The 17910-nt window shown below is 39.3% G+C and overlaps 1 protein-coding gene across 2 annotated transcripts in view; it reads left to right on the forward strand.

Annotated features, from left to right (window-relative positions):
• Nucleotides 1-6: 6 nt before the first annotated feature.
• The window catches only part of FHIP2A (FHF complex subunit HOOK interacting protein 2A), a 30287-nt gene continuing 12383 nt past the window's right edge, over nt 7-17910 (forward strand). For both annotated transcript variants that reach the window (XM_019660108.1, XM_019660109.1), the window contains exons 1-6: nt 7-161; nt 6492-6570; nt 12188-12357; nt 14431-14535; nt 15020-15142; nt 17442-17735. In XM_019660108.1, the coding sequence (XP_019515653.1) occupies nt 117-161; nt 6492-6570; nt 12188-12357; nt 14431-14535; nt 15020-15142; nt 17442-17735 (816 nt within the window). In that variant the 5' untranslated portion in view covers nt 7-116. The remainder of the gene's footprint in view (nt 162-6491; nt 6571-12187; nt 12358-14430; nt 14536-15019; nt 15143-17441; nt 17736-17910) is intronic.

The raw sequence follows: 17910 nt of genomic DNA on the forward strand, positions 1-17910 counted from the left end.
GCCCCGCACCGGCCTTCACTCTGGAGCGGCCCCGGCAGCCGCAGCAGGGGCGGCGGCGGCGAATCGAGGAGCTCTCGAGGTCGTCCCGGGAGAGGCTGCTGCAGTCCCGGGACAGGATGTTCTCCAAGTTCACCTCGATCTTGCAGCACGCCGTGGAGGCGGTAAGGCCGCGGGGCTGCGGGCGCACGACAGGCTGGGGATGGCGGCGGCCTACGCTCCCTGCCGGCCCCGGGAGAGCCGCCGGCCTTGGCCCGGCCCTCGGTAACCCCGGCTCCCCCCGAGGGGCGAGGCCCGGGTCGGGCGCTGCGGGGTCAGCGGGGCCTCGGGCCTGGCTCCGAGCCGACCCCGTCCGCTGCTTCCAGCCGGGGGCCGGCGGGGGTCCGCTCCCTCCCCCAGGAGGGTGGGCAGGGCTGCCCCGGGAGGACGGGCCCTCCCGGCCGGGGTCGGCGGTCGCCTCGTTGCTCCCCTGGGGACGGGAGAGGAGGGGAGCACCTGGCGGAGCCACCGGGAGCGCCCCCGGACTCCATGACCGTTAACCTTCGCCGGCAAAAAGTAGTCAGCCTTGAGCAAGACAAAAGAAACGGCCCCACTCGGCTCCGGCTTGGGTGTTGTTTCGTGTGGGGGCGGCGGGGGGGTGGGGGAGAGCTGGGAGGTGTGCGCCCACCTTGGGGCGAGTGTGGCGAGCACGCAGCCCGCCCGACCCCGCCTCGCAGCCGTGCCAGCTGGTGCTTCCGCAGGCCTCGGGCCGAACTGCGCTGGACCTGGGGGGATGGATGTGCAATAAAGAGGTGCTTGGAGGGTTCAGGCAGCCCCGGAGCCCTCGCGGAACACCCAGACCATCTGTTTCCTTTCCTGCCTTGTCTTCCTGGACGCTCATCGTTTATCCTGCAGTTCTACTCTTCTTTTCAGGGTTTTAGACCCCAGCGTAGGCACACGTTATTCAGATATATCCTAACAGACTAAATAATACAAGAGTAGGAACTCAACCTGTCTTTCTGCTGTTTGAACAGGAGGTCCAGTTGCTGTGCTTAACTCAGGGAGAATGGCCCACATTGAAAAGTGCATCTTGTGAAGAAACTTATTACTTTGCTAGTGTTTAAAATGTCCATCCTCGTTTCTCTGTTCAAGATTGTGTGATCAGAGCACATTAAAACCCACACAACCAATTAACACAAACCAATTACAGTCGAACAATTTTTATGGCCACATAAGGACGACAAAATGGATTTTTAAAGTTCAGTAAAAACAAACTTTAGGACAATTGTTATTTTAAGTGCGAGGTGGGAAATGTTTAAAAGTCATGTTAGCTCTCCTACAAGTTCTTGGGAAACGGTGTGTCAAATCAAGAACGGCAAGGTGTTCCTGAACCAAGAGGGGCATCCCAGCATCAGGGAGGCGACAGCCTTAGATTCTGAGACGACTCAATTTTCCTTTCGTGCTTACACTCACACTACCTTTACGTACACCCTACAGCATCTTTACGTTAAGAGAATTTTAACTAAAATTTATAAAAACAGTGACATTTACATTTTATAGGATTCCTCAACAGAATGCCAAGACTCTTTCAATTGTAAACATTGAATACAGCTTAATATTAAGATAATTGGGAATTAAAATTTACTACGTTATTTATATCCTCTACCTATCAGGCTGATAATTACAGAAATAAGTACTTAGGAAAAGATGGCTTTCTTGGTCTCCCAGTAAAGACTGAGTTTTGTCCCTGAAGCTTATGTTTTCTGTCCTCATTATCTTTTTATAAGGTATGCGTTAGCGTCTACCAAATTATCCGTGTAAATTAATTGCCTGACTCTAGTTCTGTAAAATCAGGTTCTCTACTTTGCTGAGGTGAGTGAGAAAGTTAGAGTGGATTATATTCACCTGGTCCTCGGAACTAATGCATTGTATTTAGAAAAGTATTGTTTTTATTTGCTTAGAGTTAATGTTTTCAGCTGTGATACTTCCCAGTTTACCTTGACAGGAGGTTAAATCTCATGGAAGAATGTTGGTGTACTTATTTTTTTTTTCTTTTAACATATCTCTTGGGAATGAACTCACATGTAATTTTAAGTAAGCCATCTTTTTTGTATTTGAGTAATATTTTCCCTAGCCCAAGATTGATTTCCATTTATTCAGTTCTGTTTGTTTATTGGCTCAACATTTTTTCTACAAACTCATCTCACCATTCCTCAGTTCATTTCATTAACTTTTCTCTGTACTCCTTTTAATTTGTATGCTCAATTAGCATTTTCTGATACAATATTACAATTAACATAATTATCAGTGTTATACAGAGACTGGAGATAATCTTGTATGCAGATACTGACATGACCTTTTTTCAGTTGTGTCACTGTATGAATCTGGAATGTTTTCCCAACCATTTTGGTATTACTACTTTTTAGGTTTCTTTATTCAATTGGATCAGCCTTCAAATGGTTTTTCTTTTAGGGCTGACCAGGTATAGATTTATTTAAATGAGGTTTAAAGGTAGAGTTTGCCTTATTTAATTTTAATTAATAGTTTCTCTTCACTTCCTGTTAACCACTTACAAGAAAAAAATAAGATATTTTCAAAGATTAGTATCTGAAAATGTGTTATTAAGCTATTAGACTGCATTTGGAGTTTAGGAAAGAAAGTTAAAAACAAAACCTGTACTGTAATGCTTGCCCCCTTTTTCAGAAATGACTGTCTTCCCTCAGTATAGACGTGATTGGCCAGGGAGAGATATGAAACGAACCTGTCCTGTTAGTTGCCACATGTCACAAATCTGAAATCAGGCCTCTTTTGTTGTTAGTTCTGAGATTGGACTGGATCCTGAGTACAGCTTCTCCAAAGGGTAAATAAAACATCTTCCATTTAGTATAATTCAATATTTGTTGAGGGCCTGGTCTGTGCTAGGTCTTCTGCCAGGGACTGGTTCCTTTTAAATTCCAGCCAGTTCCACCCTTTGAGGGCAGACTTACTCAAAGAGGATAAAGGGCAGTGTCAGGAATGAAAGTTTTATCCATTTTAACTAATTCAGTTGAAGTCATCTTTCGAAATTGGAATGTTTTCTTTTCAAGTTATAGTTGAGAGATGATGATGGTTGTTGGGACGAGCGCTTCTTTCCAAAACTACTCTTCCGGGGGGAGTGAAACCTCAAACCAAGCATATGTAGTGTTTTAAGTGTATTCTTATTCTTGTCCAGCAAGTGATCTCTTAACTTCAGTCCTTCAATCATTCAGCAAATGTGTAATGAGCCCACCATGAAAGCATGGCACAGTGCTAGGAAAGCAAGGTGTGCCAGTGTCCTAGCTCACAATGCTTACAGTCTCATTTGGGAGACAAAAACAAATAAATACCCAAGTTAAAGTATACACAATGCCCAAGTGTGTGGTGGTTTAGGCCCTACAGCCAGACAGAATGGGGTTCCAGCCCCTGTCTCATAGAATTGCTGTGAAAATTAAAAGGAGATAGTATAAATGAAGTGCTTAGTGCAGTACCTGGCACATAGTAAGTGCTCGGTAAATGTTCACCATTATTATTATTTGGATGAGTGCTCAGCCAGTGAGCGCTGAAGGAGGAGCAAGCATTTAGGATTGGAGTCCTTGGAGAAGCCTCTGGAATAAGTGAGACTAGAGCGGCCTTGGGAGAGGCAGAGACCATAGGAATGGCTTTAGGAAAGTTGTGGGGAGAAGGAAGCATTTAAAAAGGCCTGGGGGGGAATGTTCATGATACACGTGAGAACAGGAAGAAGATGTGGCTTTGAGGTCACTAGCTCTTATCTGAACTATCAGTGTACATCCTTTGGTGTGTTCGGCATTTTGGAGAAAGACAGTCCAGGTTTCTAGGTACAAGCAGTGTTTCCTTGGGCAAGTCATTTGTCTGGCTTTGGATCTTAATAGGAGTTTGTTTGGGAAACATAGGAGTTTACTGTGAGAATTTAAGGTTGCACAGTAAGTGTAAACTTTGTAGCACTGTGCCTGGCACATAACTACTTACTGAATGATAGCTGCTGTGCCATTCGTTTATTCACTCAAATGTTACTGAATGGTTACTGTATGCCATCACTGAGTTGGAAACTGGGGACTCAGTGATGAAAAAGATGACACAGTCCCAGCCCTCCTAGAGTTTACAAGCTGGTGAAAGAGGTGGATAATTCCACAATTACAAATACAGGGTGAGGGCTGGGAGAGAGGGAGTGGACTGGTAGAGGGAGCCACAAGCGTGTGTGGAAAAGACCGTATCCTAGGCAGGAAGCCTGGGAAGGCTTCCCAGAGGAAGCAGCGTACACGTTAGGCGTTTATGTCAATTTTTGGTTAAGGTAGTGATTGCATGAATTTTCAAAAATTTGATCTCCATATTGTAAAAAGTTAACTCAAATTAGGATTCCCCTCATGCTGATTCACACATCTCTTCTCCCCTTTTTTGGTTTTACCCAGAGCATATATGTTTGCATGCAGTAATAAAGTGGGTAATTTGCATATTAGAATTAGTAATGAAAGAAGCAAATCTACCAGGAAGTTTTACAGAAAGAAGGAAATTTATTCATGTTTGAACAAGATTGTTACTCAACTAAGTTATTAGCAATTTAGAACTGTTTAACAGTCCATTTAAGTAGGTTTTTTTCTTTAAATCAAATTCCTGGGAGAGAGAGATTCAGAAGTAAGCAACACCATCCTGCTTTGGATTTGACTGTAACGGCCAAGGTCCTGACACAAATGCTGAAGACCTCTGATATAGTGACTTACTCTAGAAATAGACTTAAATCGCACGCGTAAAGCAATTTGGAACAAGGATGCTGTAACTGTATGTACCCAGGAGGTTCCCTTGGAAAAGTTTAGCAAATCAAAACATACACAGTTAAGAAACGAAACTTAAGTACATTTCTTGAAACACCAAATTTCATTTGGGTTTGTCCCAAATGTTAATACATTTAATTATATAAAGCTTATACATAAAAAAATCCAGGTCTAAAAAGCAAGAGAAATTTTATGTTTTGAAAAAGATCTAAGAACAAGTAGCTGATTAAAACAGATTTTTTTAATTAAAATTTATTGGGGTGACATTGGTTAGTAAAATTACATAGCTTTCAAGTGGGCAATTCTGTAATACATCATCTATATATCACATTGTGTGTCACCTCCCAGAGTCAGTTCTCCTTCCATCACCATAGATTTGACCCCCTTTACCCTCATCTAACATCTCCTCTCCCCTTACCCTCTAGTAACCACTAAAAACTATTGTCTGTGTCTATGAGTTTTTTAAACAGATTTTTTAATTTAAAAATTTTAGGAAGATTATTTTCCCAGATTAACACTTTCATTCTTATTTTTCTTTTTAATTTTTTTCTCAGTTTTCCACAAATAAAGGTGATGATGGTTGACAAATGATCAGGTCCATAGTTTTTCTAAGTACATTTCATCTTCTGGATTGAAGCATGTGAGGTGTCTATGACCAGTGTCTATAATTTGCCCAATAGTTTGGAAATTGTTTGGCAGGGTTTCGAACTTTGAGTTCTCTGCTGGGAACACCAAGAAATCAAAATAGAACAAGGAGAAGTAGACAGGAGTAACATGACCTCTTAGTCACCTGTTTAGATGAAGTGTATGAAATTGGAAGATTGCTCTGCTGTAGTTCAGTTCCCAGAATAGAAACCTATTTGTTCTTAGGTAAGCTGAGTCAACTCGATATTTTCTGACCAAATTTATTGACGGTACTCGGACGGGGGCAGCGCTCTCTCACTCACTCTTTAAGGAAGAGAAAATGTCGTAGAAGGTGTATCCAAGTCTTCTTCTATCCATTTAACGCACATTTGAAATACTTGTAGGTTTGCTGAAGGGATATAATTTTGGTCTTAAAACATCTGAAGTAAATTTGAAAGTGAAAATGGACAACATTTTTGACTTTGTGGACACTTTAAATTGGAAGTGTCTCTTCACACAGTTGTTTTGCTGAAAATATGCTCTGTCTAATCTAGGCTTAAAAAAGAACAGATTTACATCTGTAGTCACGGAGAGTAGGGAACAGTTTTAATCTGATTATGGGCTTCACTTTGGTATATGTTCTATTAGTGGTGATGTGTAACTGATTAACATAGCAGCCTTTTACTGGTTTGCATATCAAAGTCCTAGGTACAAAGATCCCCGGTTATTGATCATTTATTTCATTGTACTGATACTTAGTAATAGAATATTGTGTGTTTTCATTTAATAGTTACTTTTGAATTCATATGTAGTTACTAGTTTCAGGAGAGGGGGAAAAAACCCAAATACTATAGTTTAATAATAATGTTGATAAATGTGTTTTTCCTCTTTCTTAATAAATAATTTTTACTTTCTTAGATTTGACTCATTTTGTTTCTCTTAGATACCTGACATATGGAAGCAAATTAAAGCTCACCCCTTATTTTTATGTTGCTTTTGCATCATTAATAGACAAATATAGAGTTATACTTCACGGGAAACTTTTCATGCCATTTTCTTAATTGGTCTTTTTGTGTGTTTGTGTAGCTGGCACCTTCTCTTCCTTTACAAGAAGATTTTGTTTATCACTGGAAGGCAATTACCCATTACTACATAGAGACTTCAGGTAAGAAAGAATGCTACAGTTAATTAAATAGAAATTTGTGAAATACTAAAATATATTTCAAATTGGTTTTCAAAGTTATTTTATATGTAAATTTATAAACAATTCACTTTACTTTTAATTCCTCTTTTAGATTCATTAAAAATGTATCTATCGAGCACCTACTATGTGTAGGCATTGTTCTAGGTACTGAGGGATGGAACCAACAGACAAAATTCAATAACAGAACTAATCTATTGATTAAGGGTGGCAAACAAGAAACAGACACATACACATAGTGCGTCAGATGATAAGCGTTAAGGAAAAAATGAAGCAGGCTAAGGGGGATAGAAGTGTATGCTTGGAGGTGGGGGGCAGTTGACTGTTATAGGTTAGAGAAAGCCTCGTTGCCTGAGGCAACTTCTGAGCTGAAGTCTGAGGGAGAGACAAAGGAAGTCTGGGGGCATCTAGGGGACAAGTTCCAGGAAGAGGACCAAGCACACAATCCCTGAGGCTGGATCACGCAGCACGCTTGGCATATTCTTGGAACTACAGGGAAGCCAGTATGGCTAAAGCGAAAGTGACCCAAGAGAAAAGCCGTAGGAGGTGACATCAGACAGGTGGGGGTACAGAGTTACACAGGCCTGGTAAGCCATTGGAAGGGCTCTGGCTTGTACTCTGAGGGGGGAAGCCATTAGAGGATTTTGAGCAGACGTGTAACAGAATCTGCTTTAAAGGGATCACCTTGGCTTCTGTGAAAATTTAGGATGAAGGGATGCAGAGGTGAAGCTGGTAGAACAGGTAGGGGACTGTTGCAGTGGTCTGAGAGGTGCTGGTGGCTTAGACCAGGGTGGAGGTGCTAAGAGGTGATTGTATTCTGGGTATATTTTGAAGGGAGCTCTGTTGAGGAACTGGATATTGGGCATGAGAGAATAAGAGTCAAGGATGACTCCAAAATTTTCGGCTTTGGCAGTTGGAAAAATAGAAGGGCCACTTAATGAGAATGGGGAGACTGCAAGAGGAACAGGTTTGTAAGAGTTTTCGACGTATTAAGTCTGAGACGCCCATCATCTGTCCAGTTGGATATGCCAAGTAGACAGCTGGAAATAGGCATCTGCAGTTCAGGGTACCGGCCTAAACTAGACCTCTGAGATTAAGAGTCATCACATGCAAGGGGGGTTGGCTTAAAGCCATGAGACTGGATGCGGTTATGTAGGGAGTAAGGCTAGATGGAGAGAGAAGGTGTGTGGGAACTGAGCCCTCGGGCTCCATGTCTAGACTTTAGGAAGATGAGAACAATAGCAAAGGAAACCTTGCTTTTGCCAGCCAGGTAGAGGCCACCACGGGAAACTGGGAGTCCTGGAAGCTGGAGGGATGGCCTTCTTCAGGAGTGTGAGTGTCAAGGGGAGCTGAGCAATGGAGAGCAGCTGGAGGGGAGTGTGGGGTCAAAAAAGGGCTGTTTTTTTTTAAAAGGTGGAAAATATAGCAATTTATTATTTGATAGGAATGATCTAGTAGAGAGGGAAAGGTAGGTACAAGAGTCAGATAGGAAAATTTCTGAGCAATAGCCTTAAGTAGGCGAGGGGGGTGGGGTCTAGTGCACGAGTGGGGGCTTAGCTGAAATAGGCGCGTGGACAGTTCATCCATAAACATAAGGTAGAAAGCAGAACATGTGGGTATCAATGCAGGACGGGGGTAGATGGGGTACAGGGAGTCTTCGGAAGTTGTCTTCTGTGACAGGAAGGATGGAGAGTGAGTATGGGGGAATGCAAATAAATTAGGTCAGGGGTTAGCAAACTTTTCCCATAAAGGGCCAGATAGTAAATATTTTAGGCTTTGTAGGCCATGGTCTCCATTGCAACTACTCAGTTCTGTTGCTGTAGTGCAAAAGCAGCCATTAATAATACATAAAAAAAATAAACATTCCTTTGTTCCAATACAACTTTATTTATAAAAACAGGTGGCGAGGCTGGATTTGTCCCTTGGGCAGTTTGGCAATCTCTGAAACAGGGAAATACAGTAGCATTGCTCCATAGCACTGGGCTCCCTTGAGGGATGTGTAGGTAAACACTAGTGGATGTGCAGATTGGACACATGTCATTCACCTGAAAGGAAATATGAAAAAAATGATAATGGTTGATTGGCAAGCCCATGGGATCATGGGTGATTCATCTTTAAAAAAAAAAATTCTTTCTGTTTGTGCAGTGAATAAAATTCAGACTATGTAGATATGTGTGTATCTAGTCTGATCATATATATTTATAAGTTTAAATGTAAAACATAATTTCCGACTTCATTTGGCTGTTTAGACAGCAGATCTGCAGAAGAGTTTCTTGAGAGGAGCTGCCTTTTCAAATGACTGCTCTTAGCCCTTGCAAATTGTTCACCCCTCCATGGCTGTAAGAAAATGCTTTAAAGGAAAGCCTTTAAGATATTGCTTTAAATGATTTTTTTTTTTTTTTTTTGCAATCTGGTAGCTGAAGCGATTGTGTACTCTACAGTAAAGTCGGGGATGGATAAGCCTGTGTCAGGTACAGAGAGGGAACAAAGAAGGGAGACGGGAGGCGGCAGCGCCCCACCTGGGTTTTAAAGGAGTGGGCAGGAGGTTGGTAGGTAGGTAGATAAGGAGAGCAAAGACATTTCAGGGAGAAGGAACAGCCTGTGCAAAGGCACGGAGGTCTACATACAGCTTAAGAGCTAGGATTTTATTTTCAGTTCAGAGTCACAGTCCATTTATTTCTCAATTTGAAGTCTTTCTGGTCATTTTTCTTTGTAAATAACTATAATCAAACCAGGCTTGAACATTCATTCTTTCCTGGAGTATTTATATGAAGTCTGCATTTATAGGGGGAAAAAATTTTTTTTTAAATAAATTTCAAATACACATACAGATTATCTTTTATTAGCATTAGGCTACTCATTTTAGAAGAGCATGCAATGAAGCATCATAAGTTAACATTTCCTGAATTCTTACTGTGTGCTAAGGCCCTGGGCTTCACACATGTTATTTCATTGAAATCATACTTACTGTTTTGATTAGCTCAGTTTTTACAGGTGTTGATAACTGACTCTTAAATAGTTTACCAAAATCATACCCCTAAAAGTGAATTTGAATTACATTGTCTAACTCCAGATCGCATGCTTTTAACGACTATCCCCTACTATATCAAATTTGATACATCAGTCTTCCTAGGAGACAACGGACACCTTTGTCTTTCCATTGTTTTCTCCATAAGGCTTAGTATTATGGTTTTCTCTCTGTGCTTAGATACAAACATGTGTATATATGGGCAAAGCGATGTGTCATCAAATACATAGCATACCAGAATTGTGTTGTACAAACTACTGGGTTATCAGAAAAGTCATGACGCATGTTTGCGACACATGGCACCAGCTCATTTTTGGAAGTACTTGAGTCATTCCTATCCATGTTATTGCTATGTCATTTGACAGCTGACAATTCTAGCTTGATGCTAAAAAAAATTGAGCGATTTGGTTGAGTTTTGGAGATTTTACAACAAGTTGAAGATGGAAGATCAAACTGTGCATTTTTGCCACACTTTACTGTTTTACTTCCATAAAGGGAAGAACACGCGTCAAGCTTGTGAAAAGTTGCATAGTTTATGGTGACAATGCTCTACAAGAACATCAGTGCCAACGATGATGGTTCACAAAATTCCGTGCTGGTAATTTTGATCTCAACGACGCTCCTCAGTCAGGGAGGCCCATCGAGGTTGATGATGACAAAATAAAGGCATTGATCAAGTCAAACCCACATTACATGACATGAGAGATTGCAGAAACATTGAACACCCATCATTCAAGCGTTCACGACCACCTGAAGAAGCTGGGATACATAAGCAAGCTTGATATTTGGGTTCTGCATGAACTCAAAGTTCATTTGACAGCACGTATAAACATCTGCAATATGCTCATTAAACTTGAGGAAAACAATCCTTTTTTGAAGACTGATAACTGGTGATGAGAAGTGGATTGTTTACAACAATGTGGTGTGCAAATGGTCTTGGTCCTGACATGATGATGCGCCTCAAACTACATTGAAAGCAGACATTCATCAGAAGAAGGTTATGCTCTCGGTGTGGTTGGATTTTAAAGGTGTCGTGTTTTTCGAGCTCCTACCAAGGAAGCAAACAATCAATTTGAATGTATACTGTCGGCAATTGGACAGTTTGAACGAATCCATCATCCAGAAACATCCAGAGCTTGTTAATTGTAAAGGAGTTGTGTTCCATCGCGACAACGTGAGACCACACACAAGTTTGATCACCGTCAAAAACGATTGGAGCTTGGATGGGATGTATTGCCACACCCACCATACTCGCCTGACCTTGTGCCGTCAGACTTCAACTTGTTTCGCTCTCTTCAAAACTCCTTGCATGGTATAACGTTCAATTTAGATGAAGCTGTAAATCAGCACCTTGTTCAGTTTTTTGCAAATAAAGTCAGGTCCTTCTATGAACGAGGAATTATGAAGCTCGCTGAAAGATGGCAAAAGGTTATTGAACAAAACAGGCAAGGTATCATTCATTGATCTTTGTTCTTTATATAAATAAATGACCTTTGAAAAACAGACAAAATACGTCATGACTTTTCCGACAACCCAATAGAAGTATTAAGCAAAGGACAATAGAGATATAAGTAAGAACTTGGCATTTCCCCAATATATTTTACATTTAAACATTCTATAAAACTTCATGTTTTATTAATAGTAATTTAACCTTTGTACAATAAGAATCGGTTGATTAAACCGTGTGATTTTTGAGTCCAGCTGTGATATGTAAAAAGTATCAATGAAATTTTCTTTTTAAAAAATCTGTAATATTTGATAAGAATTCTCCTGAGAAAGCAGCCTTGAGTTTGGGAATAGCTGTCTGTTAATGAGAGGAGATGTCGGAAATTTTTCACAGAGCATTTTTCTTTGGGCTCCTCTTGTTTTTATATATGGAAAGGAATTAGAGGCATTAAGTGTCTGACCTCCCAGTGTTAAGAAGTAAAATGCAGGGGGCCGGCTGAATGGCTCAGTTGGTTAAGAGCTCGCTCAAGAGTTTGAGCTCTGAGCAACAGCGGTTCGAGGCCAGCCCGAGCTGAGCAGCCGCTAAGCTGCCAATAGGTAGCAGGATGGCTCAGCTAAAAAAAAAAAAAAAAAAAAAGAAGTAAAATGCAGTAGCAATGAAAACCAGGACCTGTCCTCTTCACGGTTTCTAGGTTATTCAGCTTAATGTTTGAGGCTAACCTGTTTCTATATAAAGATACTTAAAATTCAGACCTTCTGAGCTAGCTAATTGAAAAAATTTTTTTTAATTACAAGTGCGTACAAAATTTTGATATTACATGTGCTTTTCCTGATCACATTCCCATTTCCCCGAAAATGGCTCTTATTTGTAAATTATTATGCATGAAAATTAGCTTATAGGATATATTTCAGAATATTGATTCCTTTTTTTGAAGAAGTTGGCAAAAGCATCATCTAAATTCTAGCAAAGATAATCATACCATAAGTATAAACCACTTAAGTTTGTAGTTCAGATTTTCCTCAGTTTGGCTAGGAATAGGGAAACAGAGTATTTTATGTGCAAATATGCAGTTTAAAAATGTTTGATGAATGTTTCTTCTTCTTTAGATGACAAAGCTCCAGTCACAGATACAAATATTCCATCTCATCTGGAACAGATGTTGGACATATTGGTACAAGAAGAAAAAGAACGAGAATTTGGAGAGACAGGGCCATGTATGGAGTATTTGCTTCATCACAAGATCTTGGAAACATTATATACCTTGGGGAAAGCTGACGTAAGTTCCCAATCTGCATCGTGTTCTTGGGCACGTAATACACACATTTATGTCTTAGAGATAAAGAAGCTGCCAAGTACTAAATTGAATTACAGAGGTACGTGGCAAAATTTAAGTCAGTATTATGAAAAACAAAATGTGCAGCCTATATGAAGATAACTAACTTTGCATAGAGGTAGCAAAGCTCCCAAATGCCCTAGATAACAACTGTTTCTTAGGCTGCTTAGAATTAGTGTAAACATTTATGAAAACAAACTCAAGTGCGCGTGTTCAGAATCAAAGGAAATGAGAAGGAACCTAGTGAAAATTGGGTTACAAAAATGGGAATTGTTTTACATGATGTTGGAAGAGAATGTCACTGATTATTCTGACATCGACTGTGCTGGTAAGTGAAGACAATTCAAGCTTTTAAGCCTAATGAATCTTGAGAAATCTTTGCAAAGCTGGTATTCTATAAATAATATTCTGTACCGCCAAACTTTCAATACTTATGAAGACAGATTTCAAACCATGTGCTGGTGTGAGGGAAGGGAAGAAGTTTGGGTTCACGTCAGGAGGCCTGGCTTGGTCACGAATACACCGTGACCTTCAGCAAGTCTCTTTGGTTATTCTTCCTCTTTAAAAATAAGGAGGTGATCACCAAGTGTCCTCCTCAACTCTAAAAATCTGTAGTTCTGTGAATTTCTATAATATATGTGAAAAATCAAATTGAAAAAAAATCCCAAACTAATAGATGCGTTTGAATACCAAATGGAGTTATGAATAGTAGTATTAAAAGATAATTGCCTTATAGCTAATCTATAATACCAATTCATTTTTAATTCGATTCATTCAATTTATATTTTCTGGACAGTCCATCTCCCTAACACCCTGCAGTGCTTTCCCTCTCCCCTTTATTTGTCCTGTCCCTTGGAGGGAGGGGTTGTACAACACTACCATGAATAAATATTAATTTTTGAGCAAATGTTAGGAAGTGTACTACTAGTAAATTTATTTTGATGTAGGTAATTGTAACTATTAGTGTTTTATCTGAATAATGCAAGGTATTTGTTGTCTTAAAAAATATGCTTAAGATTATAGTTTGTACTATTTCCAGATAGCATGACTATGAGGATGCTTTGGAAATACTACTCATTTTGTGACTGTATTTTATTTATTTTTTTATTTTATTTTATTTTTTATTGTTAGTTTCAGGTGTACAGAACAATGCAATAGTTATCCTTTTCACCCTTCGCACAGAAACAATACCCCTCCCCCGTCTACTGCCCTCCCACCCCCAATATCATACTTATCTATTACAATTCCATTGACCCCATTCCCATTCTCTACTCCACGTCCCGTGACTATATGTATATATAATTATAGTTGACTTTGTGACTGTATTTGAAATGTGAGGCAGTATAAATAGGTTAATTGTAGAACATATAATGTTGGTTCATACTCAATCTACAGGTAATCATCAGGTTTACTTTTCAGCAAATATTTAAAACAACTGGCATGTTATAAAAACTTCTTTATTAAATATTAATTGCCTATAATAATCATAATTAAATAATTTTGTAACTAATTTAGAACAGTATTGTTAGAACAAATCACAACAGTTTGTACCTTAGGAATCTTTTTATTTACATTTCTGTGTTAGAAGGCTTTATTTATTCCTGCATTTATATGATGGAAAGTTATTGATTACCTGTCATTAGTGTAAGTAACAAGATGCTGGCTTTACTTTGCCAAGGAGTTAACTATAATAGTTTCACCTGACCTTAGCGTTTAACTATAAACAGGTTGTCATTGCCTAAACCAAACTGTAATCTCAGCAAGCTGTTAATCACCATGCTGTTTGTGATTACATCAGCCTGTGGTCCCACATGCTATATTATAGTCCCTGATGTAATTTTATTTCTAGAATACCAGTCATTAATATTTGATTCAGAATTTTATTCTGGCTGATTGCATTGACTGTTAGGAGTGGAATACCTTTACATACATTGTCCTATCTTTTTAAGCTTTTGAGTAAGTGTGTTTGTATTGTCTCTTTTTTTCCTGTTTGCTGTCCTCCTTTCCCATTCTCAGTGTCCTCCGGGGATGAAACAGCAGGTCCTGGTGTTCTACACCAAACTCCTGGGAAGGATCAAGCAGCCACTGCTTCCCCACATTAACGTGCACAGGCCAGTGCAGGTATTATGTTCCCCTCACATGAAATCACTCGGTTCGATTTCTTTCGGTATAGATATAATTTTATATGATTTTCCTAAGAGTAAAAATAATCAAGGAAATTAGTCAAAAAATAATATGTAAATTAGAAAATACTTGAGCTTTCATTATTCATGACATTGCATTAAATGTACTACATGTCTTTATACTCCTCTTTAAAAATTTTATACATTAATTTTTCCTGAACTTACCTCCATGACATCTCAAGGAGAGTTTTTTTATATACATTCCTCATTCGTTTTTTTTTTTTTTTTAGAATCACGTATTTGAAAAATTTACTAGTAAGTTTATTTTGATATAGGTTATTGTAAATAGTGTTCAATCTGAATAATGCAAGGTATTTGCATTATTCAAAAATTTTAAATGTCCTTAAGGTAAATGGATGGCTATTTACATGCATGTAAAAAATAACCTAACTTTTAAAACATTTAAAAAAAATTTTTGACAGAAATTAATTCGACTCTGTGGTGAAGTCCTTGCAACACCAACGGAAAATGAAGAAATTCAGTTTCTCTGTATTGTATGTGCAAAACTGAAAGAAGATCCCTATTTGGTTAATTTTTTTCTGGAGGTATAGTATACTTCTTATCAATTTTCAAAGTCTGCTTATATTTAAATTATTATGAGAATGGACTATTCATATGCTTTTAACGCAAGTTATTACAGCCTGCCTGGTATTAATTATTTATATGCATTTCATTTTTCTTCTATTGGTCAGTAAGCTCCTTAAGGACAAGGGCTCTGTCCCATTGATCTTTGGGTCCCCGCAGCTTCTCTAGTATCTAGCACAATGCATGATAGCTATTTAATTAACACTTATTGAATGAATGAATCTGTAGAGAAATGTGGCTTTACCATTTGTAAGTATAGATAGTCACGAAAGTACTTTGCAGTTCTCCAGCATGTGTCCCCTGAATTCTAATTTATATTAGTTTTATATTCACTAATGTATGAATCTACTATAAATTAAGTACATATGGTAAATGAGTTACAAACTGCCTTTGCCCTAAAGGAGTGTATAGTCTGGTCACGAAGATAAGACTGATACTCAGATACAGTACATAATCTAAGGTGGAATAAGGTGTGTCTCATGAGAAAGATACAAAATAGATACAGCTTTAAGTGTTCACAGGTTGAAGAGATTCTGTCTGCTTAGGTCATCAGGAAGGACTTCCTGGAAGAGGTTATCTTTGATAGAGCCTTGACCGATGTTTAGATAAGAATGGGCGAGCGAGCGTGCGTGAGTAATAGAACGAAGATAGAAAAGCTTATGGTGTGTTCAGGAAACAGTATAATTAGGATATGTGGTGGGAGAAGGGCCTGGGCCGTAGGCCAGGAATTGTCAAAGGCTTTGAATGGCAGGATGAGGGGTTTGTGCCTACCTACAGTTGTTGGGCGGCCAGTGAGGATTTTTAAACAGGGATATTATTACGTGATGGTGCCCGTGCCTTAAGTTAAATTGGTGGCAGCGTCTTGTACAGTGGATTCCTTTGAGGGAGAGAAAAGCAGGGAACCTTACCTGGAAGCTGATGGAGTAACCCAGACATGAAGTAACATGGACTCTTAAGTTGGAAGCGCTGGGCTGGAATGAAGTGAGTATGTTCAGGAGACCCTAGAGGAGGATAGACTCAGTGTGTCTTGTGCAGGAAGCGGGAGGAAGGGTGATGAAAGCTTGAATTCCTGAGCCAGTAAGGCTGCCACTAATGGGGGAGCTTATTTTGAGGGGGTGGGATGGTAATTTTGGCTCTGGATGCTTTGAGTCATCATGACAGTCCTGATGGAGATAATTAGCAGGTATTTGGTGTTGCAGATCTGCAACTTGGGGTTATGTGTACAAATGTGTATGGGTACCAGTGAAATCCCCAAAGTAGAAAGGAAAATTTCAGTCAGAGTGCAAGAGCGAAGGCAGCAGTTTCTTGTAACCTAAGGAGCTTTTTTTAAAATGCAGATTCCTTGGCTCCACCTCCAGATAGTCTCATTTGGCAGGTCTGGTTGCGACCCAGGAACCTGCGTTTTTACCAAGCCCCACAGACATGATACCAACAGCCTTGAGTCGCGCTTTGAGAAACACTAGTTTAAGGCGTGAGCGCTGTTCTAGGCTTATTCTTCCTCTTGCCATTCTTACCTGAGCTACTGCTCCTAACAACGTTATTAGTATTTTGATGGAATAAAATGTTGTACATTCATAAAGACTATGATACGCAATTGATTTTATAGGAAATTGGGAAGTTGTTTAGAGTATTCACTTAGTTCCATAGAATTATATATGTGCTATGAGCTCAATTTCTCAAGAAGATTGGTCTAAAGTACACTTTTAACAGTAATAAAAGTGATTTATAATAACTATAATATAACTCAGGAAGTAAACTTTGAATTAATTCGGCATTTAACGCACTTCTATGGTGGGTGAAAAACTGTGGGCGGTCCTGTGGAGAAGCTGGTATTTGATGAATTTAAACTTGTGTGTGTAATTTGATTTTTGCCTTTATGTTCAAATGGAATGCACGTTACTATTGCCTTGAAATTAATAATCTGGTCCAGTTAAGCTTCTCTTTCTGTTTGGGTGTGTGTATGAGGGGTGGGGGTGAGGTCAACGTATCAAGCTAATCTTACTTTTATCCTCAAAAACACTAGTAAAAATGTCCTCAGAGTATTGAGTTCTTTTTATATAGCAGAAGTATAGGGAAAAAAATTAGAAAAATCAAACGTTAACAGTTTGTTAAAGTTATGAGTGTTTTCATTTGTCAGAACACTTTCATGCATTGCTATGTTGGCTAGACATTGAATGTTACAGAGAAATCTATTAGAATATGATTTCTGTTTTATAAGGCTTTTGATCTGAATCTTACAAAGCATGTATTCCTTTTCAGAATAAGTTGAAATCATTGGCTTCCAAAGGAATACCAAATGTGATTTCAGAAGATACATGCAAAGGTCAAGAGTCCTTGTCAACAGATACAGGACCGTCATGTCAGTCAGAGGAGCTGTCCGGTGCTGCTGGGATGGAGCAAACAGAGCTAGAAGATGAGCCTCCCCATCAGATAGATGCCTTGTCCACAAGCTTGGATAATCTCAGTGTCACTTCACTGCCAGAGGCCACAGTTATTCGTCCAAACCAGGATTACAATTTAGTGAATTCTTTGTTAAATCTTACTAGAAGTCCTGTGAGTCGCCCTCTTTCATGTTTTTCCCTAATATGATTAGTTATATGCATTTAAAATAGAAAAAAAAAATCTATTCTTATTTTAGCGTAAAACGTTAAATCTTTTTAAGTTAAATTTTTCCAAACAACTCGTCATATAGCTAATTGGAGACCTAAAGTGGTGTGTTTTTTTCCCG

This window comes from Hipposideros armiger, unplaced genomic scaffold (assembly GCF_001890085.2).
Source record: "Hipposideros armiger isolate ML-2016 unplaced genomic scaffold, ASM189008v1 scaffold_311, whole genome shotgun sequence".
Taxonomy (NCBI): Eukaryota; Metazoa; Chordata; class Mammalia; order Chiroptera; family Hipposideridae; genus Hipposideros; species Hipposideros armiger.